Source organism: Trichosurus vulpecula, chromosome 3 (genome assembly GCF_011100635.1).
Source record: "Trichosurus vulpecula isolate mTriVul1 chromosome 3, mTriVul1.pri, whole genome shotgun sequence".
In the NCBI taxonomy this organism is placed as follows: domain Eukaryota; kingdom Metazoa; phylum Chordata; class Mammalia; order Diprotodontia; family Phalangeridae; genus Trichosurus; species Trichosurus vulpecula.
Window position 1 is genome coordinate 305835569 of NC_050575.1, and position 24007 is coordinate 305859575.

At 34.9% G+C, this 24007-nt stretch overlaps 1 protein-coding gene across 2 annotated transcripts in view; it reads left to right on the top strand.

The window, feature by feature from the left end:
• The window catches only part of NSD3 (nuclear receptor binding SET domain protein 3), a 138927-nt gene that overhangs the window by 31977 nt on the left and 82943 nt on the right, over positions 1-24007 (top strand). For both annotated transcript variants that reach the window (XM_036749071.1, XM_036749072.1), the window contains exon 2: positions 16859-17577. In XM_036749071.1, the coding sequence (XP_036604966.1) occupies positions 16903-17577 (675 nt within the window). In that variant the 5' untranslated portion in view covers positions 16859-16902. The remainder of the gene's footprint in view (positions 1-16858; positions 17578-24007) is intronic.

Here is a 24007-nt window from a genome sequence, read left to right on the forward strand (position 1 = left end):
AGGCAAATGAAACAGGCAAAGGCGTCCAAATTCATGTATACAGAAATAGATGACAGGTACCTCACTGTATCACAAGAATGCTTATCTCCCTTCCCCCTCCACCTGTTGCTTCTTTTCAATTTAGAATTGAAGTAAGTAAATGCAGTGTTCTAGGGAGTTCTTTCCCAGAGGGGAGGAAAGTCCCCTCAGTAAATCTTCCAATGGACAGCCATTATCTTTGCCAAATTTCCCATTGGTTTGTCCCTGAAATGGCTATAGCTGTTCTCTCCTATAGTTTATATCTCTCTAAAGGGACTGCAGTCTATATCCCCCTAAAGCAGGGTGGGGAACCTGTGGCCTGGAGGCTACATGTGGCCCTTTGACTGAATCCAAACTTCACAGAACAAATGTTTGGATACAGTCAAAGGGCCACACTTGAGGACCTAGAAGGTCATGTGTGGCCTCCAGGCCTTGGGTTCATAAATAAATCCTCTGTTGTATAAGCTTTTATAGTGAACCTAAGTGGGTATCTAGAGAATACCTTAAATTATAATAACTCCACATTTATAATTCTTCTATGAGAAAAAATTTAAGCTTAATGAATTGAAAAAAATTGTAATATTTCCTGTATTAGCTGATAGTTAATGACACTTTTAGTTTTATGAAGTGCTTTACATACATTGTCTCATTTGAACTGCACATAAAACTTTTAAACTTTTCTTCATTTGGCCAGCTGAAGAAAGTGAAGCTTATAGAGGTTAAGGAACTTGTTGATAGTTTGACCAAGACACAGTTACCTCACAGCACAGGAAAATGGATAGTAACAGCATGATTTGGTTTAACAAACATTTATCACCTGCTAAGCACCTAGTACTACTAGAGTATTATCCTAGGTGCTAGCACTATAAAACAAAGATGAAATAGTCCTTGTCTTTAAGGAGCTTACCTTTCTGTGGGAGAAACAGTATGTATGCTTCTAAATTGGTACAAAATGGATGCAGTATTATTTTGGAGAGGCATATTAGCAGCTGAAGAGGATCTTGGAAAAAGGTAGAGAAAGAGGCTGGAGGGTACTTGGCTAGAGCCAAATTGATAAGGCCTTATCAAATTAATCTTGAGCTGATTACTTAATCTATCTCTAAGACCATAAAGATATTACATTCTTCTTGAATACCCAGAGCTTTTAGTGTTCTCTCTCCCTCCTAAAGTTACTTTGTCAGTCAACAAGCATTTATTAAAATACTTTGTATTTTTTAAAAATGAAGGTATAAGGGGCAGCTAGGTGGCACAGTGAGTAGAGCACTGGCCCTGGAGTCAGGAGGACCTGAGTTCAAATCCGGCCTCAGACACTTGACACATGTACTAGCTGTGTGACCTTGGGCAGGTCACTTAACCCCAATTGCCCTGCCAAAAAGCAAAATAAAATAAAAATAAAAATGAAGGTATATGTTGTGTAAGTTCCTTGAGGGCATTCCTTTCTCCTTCTTTGGTCTTTGGTAAGAGCCTATCATATAGTATTACAAATAGTGGACACTGATTTTAACTTAATTTTAAAATATTTCAAAGTTATAGGCTTTAATAGATGGTATTTAAATTTCCCATGATTTCCCAAATTTTTATTTCCAGCCCCTATCTTGGGAAGTCCAGTCTTTAAACTTTCAGCAGCTTTCTGGACATCTCCAATTGCCCTGCAAAAAACCAAACCAAAAAAGAATGATTAAGGTGTAAAAAAATTCAAAAAAGGAGGAATTGCTTCTTTGGGAGATCAAGAGAGGCTTAATGAAGGAAGAGGAAGGTTTTAGTGCTTATTATAGATGCAGTGGGAGCCTCTTTTAAGAATGCACAAAGGCTGGTTTTGGGTGGAGTGTGGAGGGGAGAATCTCTCAAACAAGACTGGGAAGGGAGCTTGGAACCAAATGGTGGAGACTTTGGAGTGCTAGCCCAGGAGTGGATGTTTTTATTCAGGAGGGGAGTGATTTGATTGAAGCAGATTTGGAGATGGGAGAGCCTAGAGCCTGGAGTCCATGAAAAGATTCGAGAAGACTGTGAACTTGGATGGGAAAGCATTATTTACTAACCTCTTACTGAAATTTAGCGTTTCCTTCAATTATAAATAATTAAATAACATTTAGAGAGGAGTCTATAGGTTTCATTGGACTCCCAGAAGTGTCCATGACACAAAAAGAGTTAAAACCCCTGGCTTAGATAAGGCAGGTAAGGCAGATAAGTTAGGATTTTTTTTTTCAATAGGCCATAGAGGCAAGGGATTTTGAGGGTACTGAAACAGGGGACAGGGATAGGAATACAAAAGATAAATGGGAGATATGTTGTGTATGTAGTTTTTAGAGGACTTGAAAGCTATTTTGTTTTTGTAGGTGGAAGGGGGAGTCAAAATGACAAGTTTTCAGCCTGGGAGATTGATTACACCATCAACTGAAAAATGGAAGCTAAGGAATAGGGGATTAATGTTTAGAGAGCATGAAGTAGCTGGAAAGAGCATTTTAATAAAATCCTGGCTTGGACTCTTACTAGATGAGCCTGTGTAATCTTGGGCAAAGTTAAGTTCATTTAACCTAAGTTTCTGACTGTATAATGTGGATAATTACATTAATTATCTGCTTCATAAGGTTATTAAGTTGTATAAATTTTGTAACCAAAAAGTATGTATTGGCTGTTAATGGTGGTGTCTGTCTTGTATATACGTAAATGTTGGCCTCTTTGTCTTCATCATTAAGATGTGAGCTCCTTGAGGGCAGGAGCTGTGTCTTAAGCCTTTCTTTGTTATCTTTGTTGTTTAGCACAATGCCTGGTACAAACAATAAGTGTTTGTTGACTGAGTGCTACTGATTGTTTCACATTTGTATGTTAGTCTTTTGGTACCCAACTAGATTATAAATTTCTTGAGGGCAAAGAACTTTGTCCATTTAAGTCTTCTGTCTCTCATAGCAGCTGTGCTTGTGGCAGCACTTGAATACTTGTTGATTTATTATTGCAGTGGTCTCTACCTTGAAACATCTTTTGAATACTAATTTATATACATTGAGCTTCCTGGTTGCCTTCACTTGTACTTCTAGACTGCCCTTTTTGCATTTATCTGAGGGGACTTTATGGCTCCTCTTATTGAAGAGAATATTCATGATATATAGGCATGAGACTTTGAAATATCTATTACAAGACTTTAGCTTCTTTTTTTCTTGCTTCTGAACCATATTCTTTTTTTTTTGCCATCTTTCTCTTTGCCTACCTACCTTTGCAGTGATTTCACCAAGTATCAATATTATTGTATTAATTTGGAGAGTGTTATATAGAGGTCTTTATAAAAGTTTCCTGCAGCACGAATTGGCATATAAGCTGCTATTATCTTAATGGTGGTCTTTTTTTGCAAATGCTTAGCAATGGCCATTGTAATACAAGATGATTAAGTGTCCTGTAAGATTATATTTCTTGTTGCTTTATAATACTTGATAAAAAATGAGCTCACTTCCACTAACTTCTTTACTTGTTTCTACAAGGTTGTGAACCTTCCCTCAATTGAGCTGAAAATTGCTTTTGTCTTTTGGTTCCATATAAATATTGATATTATTCAAGTTTTCCATTTGGCATTTGGAGTACTACTAGTTAATGGTTTTTGGCCATCTTTATAAAAGTGTTATTCTTGGCCCTCTCAGCACCTTTTTTCTGTCACACTGTCACTGTTGCTGAAGAAGCTAAAGAAGGCTGCATAAGACTGGTGACCGTTTTCTATTTTTTAATTTTATTTTATGGGCTGCCAAGGCCAAAGAATCCACCTAGTAGCCAGCCTATTTAGGTGATAATCCTCTCAATACTTTGCTAGGCTGGTCTTAAAGTAGATTTAATTGTTGTTGGGATAGTACTTGAAGTTTTTCCACATGGTAGAACCTGCTGGAGCACTCCACTGACATAGTCTTTGAGAAACCAGGGTCACCTCCCTTACTACAATGAGGCTTTGTAATGTGCCTCTACTGCTACTGTAAATTCTGCTTATTGCTCAGATGTGTTCATAAGCTCACATTGGGTTGGTGAGAACATTATGGCAGCTGAAAGCAGGGTACATGATGACCAACCATACTTTCAAAGGATTTCATATGAAATATGCTATCCACCTGCAGATAGAAAGTTTGTGGACTCAGTGCAGGTTGAATCATCTTTTCTTCTCTCTTTTCATTCTTCCTTTTTTTGGGCATGGTTAATGATGAAATTTGTTTTGCATGACTATGTATTTGTATTGCGGTATGGTTTTGTTTTGTTTTTTGCCTTCTCAGTAGTTGGGGTAGGGGAGGAGGGAGACAAAATTCAGAACTGAAAATTAAATAAGAAAGTGGGATGAATGACACTTTATGACTTCTAAAAGTTATAATTTTAGAAAAAATCTTGTTTGAGTATTATACATAATTCTTCAATATTTAAGATCGTAAGTTCATTAGTTGGGTTGAATCTAGTGATGCAAAGTATAGCCTCTCAATGAGCTAGTAAATGCTGTAATTGAAATCCCCATCTCTCTGTCTACCTACTTGATGATCCCTCTCTGATTCTGACTAGGTTGGTCCTTAAGCAACAAGCATACAGTTTCTTATTAGTCCTATACTCTTCCCTTATTGCTGCTCCCCCCTGCAATTAATAAGTATTTATTTGTTCTCTACTTTCTTTGGGAGGGGGGAGAAAACCCCTTGTAACAAGTGTGCACAGTCAAGCAAAATACATTTCCACGTTGGCCATGTTAAAAAATGTGGGTCTTATTACTTAGTCCATCACCTCTCTTTCAAAATATGGATAGTATTCTACATCATTGGTCCTCTGGAATCATGGAGGAACACAGAATTTTAATAATAGTTCTTAAATGTTTCAAAGTTATTTTTTGTAGTACAATAGCTTTCATGATTCTGCTCACTGTATTCTGTATCAGTTTGTACAAGACTTCCAGGTTTCTTTGAAATTGCCCCTTTCTTGGAAGATTATATACCTCCCACAGCTATGAGTAGGAGATATATTCTTAACCGAACAAGGGATAGAAGTGATTACAAAAGAGAAAATAGATAACTTTGATTAAATGAAACTTAAAAGCTTTTGCACAGACAAATCAGTGCACCTATACTAAGAAGGGATGTCTAATGGGAAAAAAAATCTTTATACCAATTTCTCTGATAAGGGTTTGATATCCATGATATATAAACAATTAAACCAAAAGGCATTTCCCACTAGCTAAGTGCTCAAAGGATAGGCACAAACAGTTCTCAAAAGAATTGTAGACTATTAACAACCATGGGAAAGAATGCTCCAAATCATTGATAATAAGAGAAATGCAAATTAAAACAACCCTGAGGTTTTACCTGACACCTTACAATTTGGCAAAGATGAAAAAGATGGTAGTAGTCAATGTTGGAGGTTTTGTGGAAAGAAAGGCATGCTGGTGCATTACTGGTGGAGCTGAGTTGATACAGCCATTTTGGAAAGCAAATTAGAATTATGCAAATAAAACCACTAAACTATCCATCTGCTTTGGACTAGAGATTTCATTACTAGGCTCATATCCCCAGGAGGCCATTGATAAGAAAGTCCCCATGTGCGTTATGTACACTTTTTGTGATAGGAAAGAATTGGAAAGACAGTTGATACCTATCAGCTGGGAAATAGATAAACAAATTGTGGTATATGAATGTAATGGAATATTACTGTGGTATAAGAAGTGATGAATGTGATATATGCAGAGAAGCATAGAAAGATCTACATGAACTGATGCAGAATGAAGCATACAGAACCAAGAAAATAATATATACAATGACTACTGCCATGCAAATGCTAAGAACAACTACACACAGAAAATAAAAGTGAATGTTAAAAAATTATAAAGAACAAGCATGCCTTCAAAGAAGAGATGAGAAAACACTCCCATTCTACCCCCTTGTAGATGTGGAAGGTACACAGGTGTTGTACATTACATATACTTTCAAGCTTCTTTAGTGTATTTTTCTACTATGCTGATTTTTTTTTCTTTTTTGTTTTTTTTGTCTTTAAAAAACATTTTCTTATTGAATGGCTTTTGTGGGGGTAGGGATACTAGGGAAACTATGGTGATGTAAAAAAAAATTTAAAAACTTATTTAAGAAAGAAACTTTCCCTTTCACATGATTTCTTGTATTATTAAAACATTCCATTACATTAATATGCATTATCTGTTCAGACATTCCTCAGTTGATGATTCCCATTCTCTTTATGTACCAAAAGATAGCTTTAATGATATGTTGAACCTCAAAGGTAAGATGATATGATGATAACAATAAAAAGACTATCTTCGTTAAATATATGCACATTTAACCCTTCCCTGGATCACTTTCTTGTCAATATTCTCATAATTTTGAGTGAGTGTCGGTCAAAATAATAATTTCTTAGTTTGTGTAGCCCTTTATGGTTTTTAAAGAACCATAACATAGACTATTCGCTTTTGAGCTCTATGTCAACCTTGTAAGCAAGCAGGGGAAATGTTAACATTATCAATGAGAATGTCGAGTTTCAGAGTTTATGGCGTTAAAAACTAGGCTTCTATTTCTTATTCCATAAGTTCATCCCATTAGGCTCTTTTATCTATACCATGCTGCCCAAAATAATCATCTAGTTAGAAAAAGAGCTTTCTTTGATATGAATCAGCAGTATTCCTTCTCCAATGGCAGTTATTTTAAATGTCAGGGCTGCCAGGTGGCTAGCTCATTTCAAACCCTTCTTCTAACCCTAAAATTTCTTACGATTTAAATCAGATGAATTTAGATAACACTTAGTTCTAGGTTAAGTTCTAGCCTTGAAATTGGTCGGTAGAATGAATAAAGTTACTATGTTTTCACAATTAGTGCTTTAAAACTGCCTTCAGGTGGTACTCAGTTGGTAGATGGAAGCATTACTTTTTCATAGGTTTTCTGGGGAAAATTTTTTTTAAAAATTCTGTTGCCGGTTTTTGTTTTTACATCACCTACATTTCCCATTGTATCCCTCTCCATCCACCCTACCAGAGAACCGTATCTTATAACCAAGAAACACTTAGATTAAAAAGACTTTGCTCACCGTAATCCTTTGATATAGGTAGTATAAACATTAACCACATTTTACAAAAAGAGGAAATGACAGATCATTAAAATAACAGAATTCTGGCTGAAACCTGTCTTCCGACCGCCAAAATAGTTTTCTTTCCAATATTCACAATGGCACCATAATTTTTTTTTTATTTTTTTGGGTGGGGGGAAAGGCAGGGCAAGTGGGGTTAAGTGACTTGCCCAAAGTCACACAGCTAGTAAGTGTGTCAAGTGTCTGAGGCTGCATTTGAACTCAGGTCCTCCTGACTCCACGGCTGGTGCTCTACTCACTGCACCACCTAGCTTCCCTGAGAGTATAATTCTTGATAGCAATAGGAATGGGACCTGGGAGTTCATTAGTATGGTAAACATCCAGATAGAGAAGTCTTAGAGTTACCTGGAGCTTAGAGGTTATGACTTGCCCAGGGCATACAGCCAGTAGGTATCAAAGGTTGTACTTGAACCCATGTCTTTCCTCTAGAGCTCTCAAGCTCTGCTTTTCAATAGGAAAATAGAGATTGGGATAGGGACTGGACCTGTGATGTCTTTCGTAGAGGGAACTCCCTGGGTGAGGGAACTTCCTTTCGTAAATTTAGGTGATGACTTCTCTGCAACTTAGACAGTTTTAGAGAGCTGTCTAGACCACTGAACTGTTGTAACTTGCCCAGGGTCACACTGCTAGTATGTGCTAGTGGTAAAATTTGAATCCGATCTTCCTGGATTCCAGGTTGGTTCTCTACTTTGCCATGTTCTAGTAAGTAATACTGGAGGCAGTTGTTTTTTCTAGAAATTATAATTTGATTTCCTAGAATCTCTGCAGTGATACCAGCACATGAATGAATAAAACATAAATATTTACTCGCATAGCTATAGTATTTTCACTTAGTGAAGGTATGGGGTGATTTTTAATTAGTTGACTAGAAATAGAAATTCTTTTCTTGAAAATTAGAAAATCTGTAACTTTAGATTCCTATGTTATAGTTATCTGATATATATTTTAGTATAGGAATCTCTTTGCAAATAGAGCATATTGTGTTGATAATACATTGTTAGAGTACTTTCTCTTTGAACAGTTCTGTATATGCATACTATCTTCCACTAAATTCCATTTAAAGTTTTGTGCCAGATGTAGTAAAACTGCACAAGAGAAGAGCTGGAAAAAAAAATTGCCTCAGAAATCTCATGATTACAAACTCTTTATCCCACTAAATTTTAATTTTAAAAGATGTCATTAAAATGTTAAATCTACATTCCATTGGTCATAATTCTTCTCCACAACTTGACTAGTGTATAAATTAATTCAATGCGAAGTTATACGTGGTAATTATATGAGATTCCATGCCATCTTGGAGAGAGAGGGGAAGGGAGGGGGAGGGAGGGGAGAAAATCTGGAACTCAAAATTATGTAGAACTGTATGTTGTAAACTAAAAATAAAAAAAAAAGAATGTTAAAAAATGTTAAATCTAAACAATTTGAAGCAGCAGTTATTAAAGGCATTTTAACTGTAGAACTGATACATATGTTCATACATGGGTAATTCCATCCATAGTTAAGTGATTGTTGTTCAGTTGTTTCTGTCTTGTCCCAGTTTTTGTGACCCCCTTTGGGATTTTCTTGGCAAAGATACTAGAGGGGTTTGCCATTTCCTTCTCTGGCTCAGTTTACAAATGAAGAAACTGAGACTGTGTTAAGTGACTTGCCCAGGGTCTCACAGCTAGGGAAGTGTCTGAGTTTGGATTTGAACTTAGCAAGGTTGGATCTTCTAGGTGGCTCTCTACCCACTGCACCGCCTAGCTACCATAGTTGTGTGTTATCTCTTGCTATCTCTCATCGTTTCATTTTAAAAGAAGTCACAAAATGTCCCAAATAAAATTAATTTTAATGGATTTTATGTTCTTTTAAAATTTATTTTAATAATAATTTTAAAAACTCATTCAGCGTTTTGAAGGAGAAAGTGACGTAAAAAATAGATCACTTTGAGGGTGTTAGCTTCAAAGGCTAGCGTTATATGGGTAAAGTTAGTTTTATAACTTGCCCTCCACTCTTTGACAGATATAGAAATGCTAATCTTCTGAACTCAGCAAATTATTTCTGCTTTTGGTAAAACACCAAATATAGTAAATACATTTGTATTAAGGTACCATAATGAAATACTTATTCGATAGAAGTCCTGGAAAGCAGAATGTGAGGTCCTTTGAGTATTGCACATGAGAGACAAAGTGACTCCAATTAAATTCCTATCTTTAGCTTGACCCAGGATTACTATTTTAATAATATGGTTCTTTACTATTTCTTCTTAATGAAGGGAGTAGATGGGATGCTACATGTTAGCTAAATAAGACCTAATTTGAAGTACAGATATTAGACATCTTGTATAGCAGCACTGTGGTATATAAACAGCAGGTCTTTGCCCTTAAGGAACTATAGATTAATAGAGGGATAAGATACTAACAGATTATTCTAACCACAGTATTACTTGATAAGTACATTAGAGTTGCAAAGCAAGGTATTAATTTGAGTTCTGATGGGAAAAGTCATTCTCACCAGGAGAACCAAAGAAGGCTTACTAGAGAAAGTAGTATATGAATTAGACTTGTAAAATGGGTAGGAGTTCAGCATATGAATAATAGAGGACTGTGTGAGTGAGTGGCTCTCTTTCCAGTGTGGAATTGCATATAACTTAGTAGTGGTTGTTGTTTGACAATTTTAGACTTAAGGATTAGAGACCTATTAGAAAGCTTTTTTTGGGTATGTTCTCAGAAAAAGGTGATGTAAACAGTGATTTTCATGAAAGAAAAGTAACTGGTAAGTTGTGTAAATTTCCCCTACATTTTTTACATTGTACAAATGAACCACCCACTGTACATGTAAATTAGTTTCCATGATTCATATTGTTTAGTAGTTCCACCTTATTCACTTGTGGCTTTTAATTTCTATTGTGTTTTTGCTTTGTTTTCTCTGTTGAATTATTTTAATTATCTGTTCTTTACCACCTCCTCCCCCACACCAGTTCCTTTTCCTCTTTCTCAGTATACTTTTCCATCTTGGTAATACGTCTTTTAGCTTAGTTCTAGCCTTGAAATTGGTAGGTAGGATGAATAAAGTTATTATGTTTTCACAATTAGTGCTTTAAAACTGCCTTCAGGTGGTACTCATTGGTAGATGGAAGCATTACCTTTTCATAGGTTTCCTGGGAAACATTTAAAAAAAAATTCTATTGCGAGTTTTTGTTTTTACGTCACCTACATTTCCCATTGTATCCCTCTCCATTCACCCTACCAGAAAACTGTATCTTATAACAAAGAAAAAAAAAATTTAGCAAAAACTGAGCGACAAATCTTCCAAGTCTAACATATGCAAAGTTCCACGCTTATGGTCCCCTCTCCTCCCCAAGGATGGCGGGTGGGGCAAGGATCAAATCCAATTTCGTAATCTTTTCTTTAGAGCCAAGCTTGGTCATTATATTTTATTTTTTCTTAAATTTTATTGATATCTTTTATTTTTACATCTCCTGAATATTCCCCTGTATCTCTTTCCCTCTTACCTCTAGGTCATTGGAATTTCGCAGCATTCAGTTTTGTTGTTATTCTTTATGTTTATATTTGCATTAGTTTATGAGTTTTTCTTTACATCCTTATTCATCATATTCATAGTTTCTTAGCTCAGTAGTATTCCATTACATTTATGTGTCACAACATGTTTATCCATTCTCCAATTAATATAAATCTATTTTATTTCCTATTCTTTGCTACTGTTAAAAGTGTTAGTATAAATATTTTGTTTGTACATGGGACCTTTCTTTTTGTCGTCAATAACCTTGGAGTACATGCCTAACAATGGTATGTGGTTGGTTTTTTCACTTAGATTTTTTAGTTATTGTTAGCATATTGTGTACTATGTAACTAAAATACTGTAGAGCATATTCAGTCTATTGTTTTCTTGGTTTTGCCAACTTGGTTAACTGTTTCAGTATAATTGTTTTCCTTTGTAATCCTGTGCATTTAAAAACAGTATTGAAAACCAGTCTAGCCTTTAAAGGACTTCCAAAAGGGGTCCATGACAGAAAAAAGGTTTAGAACTCTTGCATTAGAGTAGTAGATTTCTTTGGCCTCAAAAATTCTGAAAGACCATTGACTAATTTGTAGATACTTTGCAATCTCTGTTGGTACGAGTTCATACACTTGATGAAATCAGTCATTCAAGCAAACATTTATTGAGTTGTTACCGTGTGCTAGAAATTATATTAAAGCCGTGAAAGTCTGAAATCACAGACCATAGAATGTCAAAGTAGGTATTTTTAACTATAAATTTAATAATTTTAAATATAGTGATGAAAAAACCAAAATTTTATAAACTCATATAATCACAGCTAGGTTTATATTTTAAAGGGCTATATACTTTAACAAAATAATAACAGCTTGTTCTCTCTCTTTCATGTACTTTCTGTCTGTATTGAGAAAATTAAATTTATTCTGTTTTGTAATTGATTCTATTCTGTATTACTGCAGACATTTTGTGCAACTGCATAAGTCATTTTTTTTGTCTTTGAATTAAATTCAGAAGTTTAGTCGTCTTTGCTGAGTTAAGTTTAAAAGTTCATTTTCCCTATAAACCACTTTAATTTTTAAAAATCTGTTACCTCTGTCTAGTGGTAACTAGCTTTTCTTGTACAATTAGAGGAAATCTGTTATTTACATGCCATTAGTTATTCTTGCAGGTGGACTAAATCAATCAGAATTTCCTAGCAGCAAGACAGAAAGAGGAGTTGTTCCTAGCCACATATTCCTGATTTCTAGCCAATTATATTGTTCCCCATGTCTATGATGCTTCTGACTTTGTAACCAATTATATTGTCTCATTTACGATGCTGCCTTTTATTTTTTGGATGCTTCTTTTATCTATAAAAATGATCTGTCAGTTCTCATTAGGGCTGAGACCCTGTTTATTGGCAAATTCGTGCTTTGCTAATGGATTGGTTGTACTTGGAGCTTGTGCCTCAGTTTACCTTAATTTCAGTTGTGACAATAGAAAGTCCTGTTGTTTTCATATAATCAAAGAGAATGTATATGCTGCCCAGTTATGTTTGCATTGCATTTTTCTGTCCCCTCTATTTCTTTATAATTTATTTTCCATTTTTTTTAATGGACCATTGTTATTTCATTACATTAGCACGGGGATTTAAGTTTTTGTTTTTTTTTTTTTAAGGTTTGTCTCAACCACTGGAGTTTTTTGCTATTATGAATATTTTTGAACTTATAGGGCTTTTGCTTTGATTATATCCTTCTCCTTCAATACATAAAAGCCTCATATAGTACTGGATAGAGTGCTTAAAGCCAAGAAGACTTGGGTTCAAGTCTCACTTCTAACATATAATGGCTTTGTGACACAGGACAAGTCATTTAATCTTTCAGTTCTATAGACAACTTCCTAAAACTAATTTACAGAAAAAGTGCTGGCTGGCATTCATAGAGACTTTTCCATCTAGGAGCTCCCTAGATTAGTGAAATCATAGATCCTAGCCTTAATTCTTCAATATTTACTCCAGGAAGAGGGATAACTGCTCAAATGATATGATCAATTTGTAGTTTTTACGTGTGTGTGTTGCCAGATGGCTTTCCAAAAAAGACCACTGATTCAGTTCCACCAATAATGTAACAGAATGCCTCTGTCCCTACATACCCCCAACGTTGAATTTTATTAATTTTTCCAGTTTGAAGAGTATGGGGTAGTATTATCTCAAAGTTGTTTGAATTTTCATTTCTCTGATTATGGAATTTGAACAGTTTTTTAAATGATTATTTATAATTTGTGTTTCCTCCCTTATAAATTACTGTATCCTTTGGGGAGTTATTACTAGTTCTCTGCACATACACATGCATGCACACACATATGTACATATCTCCAAATTGTTTCTTTTAATTTTGATTATTTCATGTTACTGTATTAGTTTTAATTATATGTACATATTTATAATATTTGCTTTGTCTTATGGAGAAATAGAAAAAAAATTTCTAATTTCCACAACTGAAATTTAAAAAAAAATTTTAAATTAGATTAAATAAATATATTTGTTTAAATCTTGATTTATTCAGGACTACTTAAAATATGTTTCTCCTAAGCCAAATTTTTTCCTATACTTCATTCCAGTTTTCTTAAATATTTTTATTGAAAATTGGGTTTATCAAATAAGCTCTTGTATACACTGATTCTACTTTGGGATTCTCTTTTTTGGTTAATGTGCTTTTTTTTCATTTTTTAATACAAGGTAGCTTGTATAATTATAAATTTATAGTATATTTTGAAGTTAGCAAATTCTTATTTTCATAAACACTTTTTCCTAATATTATAACCTTTTTGTTATGTGTTCACTGTCGTAGTAAATCTGTGAATCAATTTTATTAGCACTTTTCATGCATTCTGTTATCCCAATCATTTACAAAGGTTATCTCTTCTATTCATTTATTCCATCATTTCTGTGAAAATGTTTTGCCTGTGTAAACCCTTCATAGCTTAATAGGGAAGGAAATAAGCATTTATATACCCTATATATATTGTGCCAGGTGCTTTACAGTGATCATCCATTTGATCTTCTTTGCAACCCTGTAAAGTAGGTGCTGTTGTTATCTCCATTTTATAGTTGAGGAAACTGAGGCAAACAGAAATCTAACAAGTATCTAAGGCTGGATTTGAACTCAGGTCTTCCAGACTTCAGACTCACAGCTCTACATGCTGTGCCACCTAGCTGTCTCAGTATCCAAATAGCAAAATATTTTATAGCTTTTGTCATTATTTGCATTTTCTTTGAATTTATAGGAATAGGAATTGGATCTGTGATTTTATTGGCATAGGGAACTCTTTGATGAGGAAACTCCCTGTACTAGTGCAGGTGAGCACTTTCTCTGAAACTTCTTAGTCTGAATGAGAGTTGCCTTGAGTTACACAGCCAGTATATCAGAGGTAGGTCTTAAGGCCCAGTCTTGTAGGGTCTGAGGTCAGTTCTCCATTCACTCTGCCACACTACCTGTCTTGGTTTTTAGTGACTGTATAGAAGAGTTCACATGTATGTTTGTATCACCTTTTATCAGTCATTTATTTTCTCAGTTTTTCCATTATTGATCACTCAGGTTTGATAAGTTGTGAATATAATGATTTCAGTGAGCCAAGTAGTAATTACTACAATGACTAATAAACAAATATTTACTGATTTCCTACTTTGTTCAAGGCACTGTGTATTATGGGGATGGAGAACCATAAACCCTTATACAGCTAAGAGGACTGTAGGGTAAAACTAAGAGTTTAACATAGTATGCATTTAATATAATTTATTGCAATTCATAACCAAAAAATCAAGCTACTTTCCATCTCTGTGAAAAGACTGAGGTCTTTCTCTTCTAGTAATCATTGCTATCTTGTATCTCCTTATTGTCTTTTTGTCTTTCACTTTTTCCTCTTCCCTGCTTTCCCCCTTAAGCCATATGAAATGGAAGTTTATTGTGTTTATTGATTAAAGTTAATGGCTTATGTATAGTTTTAAAAACTGCTGAGTTACAGATTTTATATTTTTATCCCTGCAGAGAACCTAAAAAATTCTCAAATCCATTTAACAAATAATTATTTTGTACTTTTTTTTTTTAATCTAAGACAGGGGTTCTTAACATTTTTGTGTTGTGGATCCCTTTGGCAGTCTGGTAAAGCCAATGGACATGGCCTCCTCTCCCCATCCCAATAGTATTTTTAAATGCATGAAATGAAATACATAAAGTTTCAAAGGTAACCCAAGATTAGTATACTTTTTTAAAAGATGAATTTTTTTCCTATCCAAGTTCACAGACCCCCTAAAAGCAATTTATATATGGATCTGAGGTGAAGAACCCTCGATATAAGGTTCAGAACTACTTTTTTTTTGGGTGCAGTGGGGCACATAAATGAAAGACAAAGTCAAGTCTTCCCCCCGCAAATAACTTATAGTTTAGTTTTGGATACAGAGCTAGAATATAGAAAACAATTAGAAAAAACTGTTAAAATGTTTGATCTTGACTAGTATTGCAACAGGAACTCAAAGTTGAAAGAGATCAGTATGAATTAGAGTATTTCTGAAGGCTATATGAAACCAAGAGGGACTTGGGCCAAGCCTTGAAGGATAGGTAGAAATTAAATAAGCAGAGAGAGAAAGGAGAGTAATCCCCTGAGAGTAGCATGAGAAAATAGCAGGAATGAACATAATATTTGAGAGGCTAGTGATGTATGCCTAAAGGGAACAGGGGATACATTTTAGGGAGAATCAGAAAATGAGACAGGAAAGACATAAGTTTTAGACTTATGTCTAGTCACAAGACATGGTAGGTTAATGCTAGAATGTAGGTCAAGAGAACTGGGTTCTAACCCCTGTTCATTCACAAACTTCATTTCTCTAAGCATGTTTCCATATTCATAAAGTGAGGCGATTATACCAGATAATCTTGTAGCCTTAAATTTCTATAATTTTATAAGACATCGGCTAAAATCCTGGTTTAAACACGAAGAACAAAAGTAAGAATTTTAAAGTCATCCACTCAGAGGTCGAAGCCATGAAAAAAAGAGTTACCAAGAGAATGAGGGAACTGAAATAAGTTCTCAGGGCTTAGGACACCAGCCTGAGGGGTCATACTTCTGGTTATTAAAGAATGGAAATTTAGTTCAGCAAACGTACTGGAATACAACGAGGATCTAGAAAAACAAGTGATTAGAGACCCAGGAGAACCAGGAAAGAAGTGTCACAGGACACTGAGAGAAGTAAGAGGATTAAAAGGAATGAACAGTCAAATGCTACAGAGAGATCAGAGAATGAGGAATGAAAAAATGGTATTTGTCAGTAAGGAGGTGATTTATTAGTGGCTTTTACAAAATCAGTTTAAATATTGTGGTTGGCTAGACGATTAAGAAAATGCATATGGCTAAGACCTGCAAGTTCTTTAAGGTATCAACAGGAAGGTATGAGATGGGATACATATTAGCAGGGTTAAGCAGAAAGTCCTTTTTTTAAAAAAAAAGTCCTAATCATGCTCAAAGGCATAAGGGAAGGACTATTTGAACAGGGAGAGACTGAAGATATTAGAGAAGGGATAATTTAGGGAATAAGGTTTTAGAGGCATTTATAGGATCATAGCTTTAGAGCTGAAGTGGACCTTAGAGGTTATTTAGTCCAACCCCTGTTATTTTTTGGTGCACTAAGGTAATACCTTTGTCTTGTAGCTTGAGATTAAGATGATTAAAAACTTGATGCCGAAATAAGGAATTTTAAACATTATAACTGCTCAACCATTTCACAAAATCATCCCATTAAGTGCAGACATTTTGGGACACTTGAATATGAAAAGTCTTTTGCCAGGATTATAAAAGCATAAAGTATTGGCAGTATAGGGGAAAACTTGTAAAGCCACCTAATTCTTATGTAGTTATGAATTCTTGTCTACCGTGGATTGGACAAACCTAGACGGTGGTAGTTCCTGACTAGGCGAGTAGACATGGATAAGTGGGTATACTTTTCTGGGAGGTTGGGGAGGAGGAGAACTTTCTTGAAAACATTTTAAAACTTTTCTCAAAATTGTTTGGAGTTGCAAACACATAAATTAATTTTTCAAGATTAAAACTTATAAGCAAGTCATTTCCAGAGCAACATTGGCTCCCTAAGACTCATAGCCAATGACAGTCCACTATGGGTTAGAAATTAGTTTCAGAATGCCTACTATGTGCTTTTACAGCTGCTTAACCCCTATCCTGGGATGTAAACTAATTCTTTTTTTTTCTTGTGGACTTTTAGGCCCTATGAGAGAAAGGGAAAGTTAAGGATGCTGGAGCAGAACAATGGATTTCTCTTTCTCTTTCATGCAAGGGATCATGGGAAACACAATTCAGCAACCACCTCAACTCATTGACTCAGCCAACATCCGTCAGGAGGATGCCTTTGATAATAGCAGTGATATTGTTGAAGATGGTGGCCAGACACCATATGAAACCAGCCTGCAGCAAGGCTTTCAGTACCCACCTACCACAGAGGAACTTCCTCCGATTACAAATGGCTATCCACCCTCAATCAGCATGTATGAACCTCAAGCCAAATACCAGACATATAGTCAGTATCCCAACGGGTCAGCCAATGGTTTTGGTGCAGTTAGAAACTTTAGCCCCACTGACTATTACCATACTGAAATTTCAAACACAAGACCACATGAAGTTCTGGAAAAACCTTCCCCTCAACAGCCACCACCTCCTCCTTCGGTACCACAAACTGTGATTCCAAAGAAGACTGGCTCACCAGAAATTAAATTAAAAATAACCAAAACTATCCAGAATGGCAGGGAATTGTTTGAGTCCTCCCTCTGTGGAGATCTTTTAAATGAAGTACAGGCAAGTGAGTACGCAAAATCAAAACATGAAGGCAGAAAAGAAAAGAGGAAAAAAAGTAACAAGCATGACTCTTCTAGATCAGAAGAGCGCAAGTCGCACAAAATTCCCAAATTAGAACCAGAGGAGCAAAATGTAAGTGGATCTAACTTTTTGTAATATTTCATATATTCACTGGGAATTATTTTCCTTGAAGAATAATACTGCTGATGTTTGGTTTCTTCTGGAGTTTGTTGAAATTTGAGGTGCTTCGTAAAAAGTGTCATGCTAAGTATCTTGCTTGTTAGGCAACTTCTTGTAAATAGGCTTACTTATTTTGATGGACTTTTGTTATAGGCTCCAGATTATTCAAGCCAAAGTTAAAAAGACAAAAGAGACAGCGATGAATAGTGCCATTTCCTCATTTTTAGACCGTCTCAGAATTTTCAGCAACATTTAAAATGTGCAAGGATGGGGGAATCTGTCTTAACATTTATCTTTCTTTGATTATATGCTTGGTAAATTGTTAAATAAATAAATACCAAATTAGTTTGCAGAATTGAGTGAGCTTATAAAATATCAACTAAGTATTAATACATTTTGATTAAAACTTTGGGTTAAAAGTTCTTTTTCCCAAATAACATCATGCATGCTGCTAAATAACTTGGCATTTGGGTGTTTTTCAGTATTAATGTACTATAAACAAAAAAGATAACTAAGCAACTTTGGACTGGATGGCCTCTGAAGTCCCTTCTAGCTCAAAGTATATGATCCTTTGGGCTCTAACTGGAATTAAGAGTTTATTTTTGTTACTATATCACTATACTTTCATAGAATATGAGTTTAAGTGGTTGGTTAATTGCTTTGGTTGACCAACATTGATTTAGGAAAATGTCCATATTTGTTATGGCAACTGTGATGGTTGCCTGCCTTAAATACCAAAATATGTAAGCGTGACAGTTTCTAATCTAATTTCTAGGTCTGTAATATTTTATTCATGGAAATGGTTGCTTATTATAAGTTTATTTTGTTCTTGATAGAACAGTTTTTTTACTTCACTGAATTAAAATTAGAACCCCTCTTAAGTTCAGGTATGGGTCTGGAATCTCAACTGAATGATTAGCCAAAAGCATTTTTTAAAAATTGCATTGATAAATTTTGTTTCAAAGCCTCATACAGACTCTAGGCAAACTCAGCAATTCAGTGTTTAATATGTATGATGCCCCCCAAATAGTTAAGTAAAATAACAGAAGGGTAATTGCAACTTGTAGGTGCAGCATTACTCTCTAGTAGTTAACTTTTTGTTCACTATTGTTTAGTAGTTTGTAGTATTTTAGTAGTTAGGTTTTTTTTAGTAGTTTAGTTTTGGTAGTTCATGAGTATTTCTTTTCATTCTCCTACCATATCCCTCAGTTTTTTCCCTAGCTGTCTTATTTTATAACTTCAGCTTTCTTACGTGTAAAGTGAGAATTTGAAATTCTGTGATTCCATAAGGCCAGGAAGGTGAACTTAAGTATCAGAGTAAAGTTACTATTTGCTAAACATTTATATTTTTTATGCTTTTTGCATGATCAAAAGCTAGGGAAAGTGTGCAGTGATTAGAATCACAAACTGTTAGAAGTAGAAGGAACCTTTGAAATAATCTATTTAACTTGCCCCCTCCCATTTTACAGATGAGCAAACTAAGTCCAGGAGCCATGAGAATTTACAGTATTTTCATTGTAATAAGATTTCCAAGTCTACCCTTTCCTATTGCATTCTAATTTCCATCTTACAGTGTCAATTATGAAATGTTCATGGATTAGTTTACTGATAGATATCATGTTCTAGTTAGCCAGAAAACTTTTTTTTAAATGCTGATGGATTTTTTTTTTTAAATATGCTGGTCCATTTTCCTGCCTTAGTAATTGCAGTATACAAAAAAAAAATAATCCTTTTTCGGGATGTTTTAGTTTCTCAGGGTCATCATTCTGAACATTGATATTATGATTTTATAGCTTTGTAGATGTAGAAGAAGGTATTAGGAAAGTGGGTCAAATGCTATTGAACCGACCTACCCTGAAAGCTGTTTTGTTGTTATTGTGGTTAATCACAGAGACTTAAAAAATTTTTTTTTCCAGTTCCAAATTCTCTACCTTCCCCTTCCCTACCTCCTACTCAATGACAAGGCAAAAAAAGAAAAAATCAAAACCTATTACAAATATGTATAGACATACAAAACAAATTTCTACTTAATGCCTTTTCTCCTCCCTTTTCTCTTCCCTAAAAAAAAGGGGGCAAGGAAAAAAATATGATTGAATCTGCACTTTGCATCCAGCAGTTCTCTATCTGGAGGTGGATGGCATATTTTGTAATGAGTCCTTTGGAACTGTTGCAGTTAATTGTGTTGATCAGAATTACTAAATCTTTCAAAGTTGATTATCTTTGCAATATTGCTGTTACTGTATAGACTGTTTTCCTAGTTCTTTTCACTTAACTTTGTATCAGTTCCTACAGGTTTTCCCTGATATGTCTGAAACCATCCCCTTCATCATTTTCTATAGCACAACAATATCGTATCACATTCATATACTATAACTTATTCAGTCATTCCTCAATTGATGAGCATTCCCTTAGTTACTAATTTTTGTTTTTGCTTTCACATATAGAGCTGCTATAAATATTTTTGTACATGTGGGCCCTTTTCCTCTTCCTTTGTTCTCTTTAGAATAAAGCCCTCGTAAGAGTATTGCTGGTTCAGAATACACATACCCTTTAAAAACTTTTTGGGAGGGGCAGCTAGGTGGTGCAGTGAGTAGAGCACCGGCCCTGGAGTCAAGAGTACCTGAGTTCAAATATGGTCTCAGACACTTGACACATTTACTAGCTGTGTGACCTTGGGCAAGTCAAACCCCAACTGCCCTGCCTTCCACCTGCAAAAAAAACAAAAAACCTTTTTGGGCATAGTTCCATACAGTGCATTAGTGTACCTGTTTTCCCCACATCCCCTCCAACATCTGTCATTTTCCCTTTTTTGTCATCTCATCCAATCTGATAGGTGTGAGGTGGTACCTCAGAGTTGTTTTAATTTGCATTTTTCCAATTATTAATGGGGCAGCTAGGTGGCACAGTGGATAGAGCTCCAGACCTAGAGTCCTGAAGTTCAAGTCCTGAAGACCTGAGTTCAGATCAAGCCTCAGATACTTACTAGCTGTGTGACACTGGATAAGTCACTTAAGATTGTTTGCCTTAGTTTCCAAATCTGTAAAATGAGCTGGAGAAGGAAACAACAAACCACTCCAGTATCTTTGCCAAGAAAACTCCAAATGGGGTCATGAAGGGTCAGACATGACTGAAACAACCGAACAAAAAATGATTAGATATCTGGAGCACTTTTTTCATGTGTCTGTTAATACCTTTTCTTCCTTTAAAAACTGCCTATCCATATCCTTCAACTATTTATCAACTGAGGAGTAGCTGTTATTCTTGTAAATTTGACCCAGTTTGCTATTTTAGAAATGAGACCTTTATGAGAGAAACTTGTTACAAAGATTTTACTCAATTTCTTTCTTTTCTTCCAATTTTAGCTACATTGGTTTTATTTGTACAAAAACTTTAATTTTATATAATCAAAATTATCCATTTTACCTCCTATGAACTTCTCTCTCTTCTTTGGCCATAAATTCTTCTGCTATTCGTAGATCCAATCCAATAAACGTTTATTAAATGCCAACTATATTTTGAGCACTGTGTTAAGTACTGGGGATACAGTCAATGAAAAAAAGTCTCTGCCCTCAAGAAGCTTACAGTCTATTGAGGAGAGAAAGCATACAAAAGGAGTCAGGAAAAGGTGGGGGGACACTGGGGAGCATCTTGTTCCGTGGAGTTGAAACCAGGCAGAGCAGCTGATGCAAAGTAGAATGAACTAAGTCAAGTTCCTCTGTAAAGGAAAGAATTGGGAGGAGTTTGGTGCTCTATCTTCCAGCCCTCCAGTCACAGGGGAGAGGAGGCTGAGAGAGGTGGTGTCAATCAACGTTCAGTTTAGCAGCATGCTGGTAATTTCTTCCCTACTCCATTAGTTTGCTTTATCATCTTTTATGTCTTAGCCATGCATTAATTTTGATCTTGTCTTGGTATATAGTATGAGATGTGGGTCTATGCCCGTTTCTGCCAGATTTTTCTGCCAGTTTTCCCAACAGTTTTTGTCAAATAGTGAATTTGTGCACCAATAGCTGGGATCTTTGGGTTTATCAAACACTAGGTTGCTGTGTTCATTTGCTTCTTTCTCTATATTATGTACTTAATCTGTTCCACTGATCAGCCTCTCTATTTCTTGCTCCAGTACTAAATTGTTTTGATGATTTTAGCTTTATATTGTAGTTTGAGATCTGATACTCCTAGTGTCATTTCCTTCACAGTTTTTCCATTGATTCCCTTTGTATTCTTAGTGTTTCATTCCTCCAGGTGAATTTTATTTTTTTCTAAAGCTATGAAGTAATTCTTTGTTAGTTTGATTGGCATAGCCCTGAATAAGTAAATTAATTTTAGGGATATTGTCATTTTTATTAAATTGTCTAGGGTTACTATTTCTGTAGTTATATTTAGATCCATCATTATTTGTGTGAAGTGTTTTGTAATTGTATTCATGGAGTTATGGTATGTGTCTTATGAAGACTCTCAAATATTTTATACTGTCTGTAGTTATTTTAAATGGAATTTGTCTGTCTCTTCCTGCTGGATTTTGTTGGTAATATACAGAGGTGTTGATCATTTGTGTGAGTTTATTTTATATTCTGCAACTTTGCTGAAGTTAATTGTTTTACTTCGATTTTTAGTGGACTCTCTAGGGTTCTGAAGATGAACTATCACATCATCTGCTAAGAGTGATGGTTATGTTTCCTCTTTGCCCGCTCTTAGTCCTTCTATTTTTTTTCTTGTCTTACTGCTATAACTAGCATTTTTAGTACAATATTGAATAGTGATGATGGACACATCATTGCTTCACCTCTGATCTTACTGGAAAGGCTTCTAGATTATCCATCCCCATGACAGAAAATGCTTCTTCTTGGTTTTAGATAAATGAAAACCATTTTAAGGAAAGTTCTAGTTTTCCTGTACCTTCTAGTGTTTTTACATATTTTGTCAAAAGCTTTTATTGCATCTATTGAAATAATCACATGATTTTTGTTTTTGTTATTGATATGGTCAGTTATGCTTATAGTTTATTAATTCAGCCTGGTTGTACTGTATGACCTTTGTAATAGATTGCTGTAATCTCCTTGTTAGTGTTTTATTTGAAATTTTTGCATCAGTATTCATTAGGGAAATTGGTCTATGGTTTTCTTCTCTATTTTGACTTTCCCTGGTTTTAGGTGTCAAGACCATATTTTGTCATAGAAGGAATTTTGTAGGGCTCCTTTACCTATTTTTTTTTTCAAAAAGTTTATGTAGCATTGGAATTAATTTTCTTTAAATGTTTGCTAGAAATCACTTGTAAATCCATCTGGTCCTGTAGTGTTTCTTTTTTTCCCTAGGGAGCTCATTAATGGCTTGTTTAATATCTAAGATAGGGTTAGTTAAGTATTCTATGTCCTGTTCTGTTAAGCTGGGCAATTTATATTTTTGAAAATATTCATCAATTTCATTTAGATTATTAATTTTATTGGCATGTAGTTGGGCAAAATAGCTCCTAATTGCTTTTGTTTCCTCTTCATTTGGTTACGAATTCTCCATTTTCATTTTTTTTGATACTGGTAATTCGGTTCCGTTCTTTCTTTAAATCACATTAGCCAATGATTTATCTAGTTTCTTGTGTGGTTTTTTAAAACCAACTACTAGTTTTATTTATTAGTTCAATGAATTTTTTTTACTTTCAAGTTTGTTAATCTCTCCTTTGATTTTCAAGGTTTCTATTTTGATGTTTAATTGATTTTTTATTTTTATTTTTTGGAAGGGGAAAGGCAGTTGGGGTTAAGTGACTTGCTTGGGGTCACATGGCTAGTAAGTGTTTGAGGCCATATTTGAACTCAGGTCCTCCTAACTCCAGGACTGGTGCTCTATATCCGCTGTACCACCTAACTGCCCCTTAATTAGGGTTTTTAATTTGTTATTTTTCTAGTTTTTTTAGTTGCATGCCACATTCATTGATGTGTGCTTTCTCTTTTTTGTTGATGTAAGTGTTTAGAGATACAAAATTTCCCTTAAATACTGCTTTGGCTACATCCCACAAATTTTGGTATCTTGTCTCATTGTTATTATCTTTAATGAAATTACTGATTGTTTCTATTAGGTTATTTTGTTAATTAATTTTTATTCTGTACTTCAAAATCCCTTTATTGAATGGAATTCTTATTATGTTATGTTCTGGAAAAGATGCATTTAATATTTCTGGGGTTTTTTTCATTTGCTTTGGAGGTTTTATGCCCTAATACACGAAATAGATACACTGTCTGTTCCCAGAGATCTATCGTTTCTAAAATTCTATTCAGCTTCTTGTTATTTTATGTGAGATTTATCTAGGTCTCAGAGGTATAAATTGAGATCCTCCACTAATATAGTTTTATTGCCTATTTCATCTTGAAATTCATTTGCTTACTTTTTAAAAATT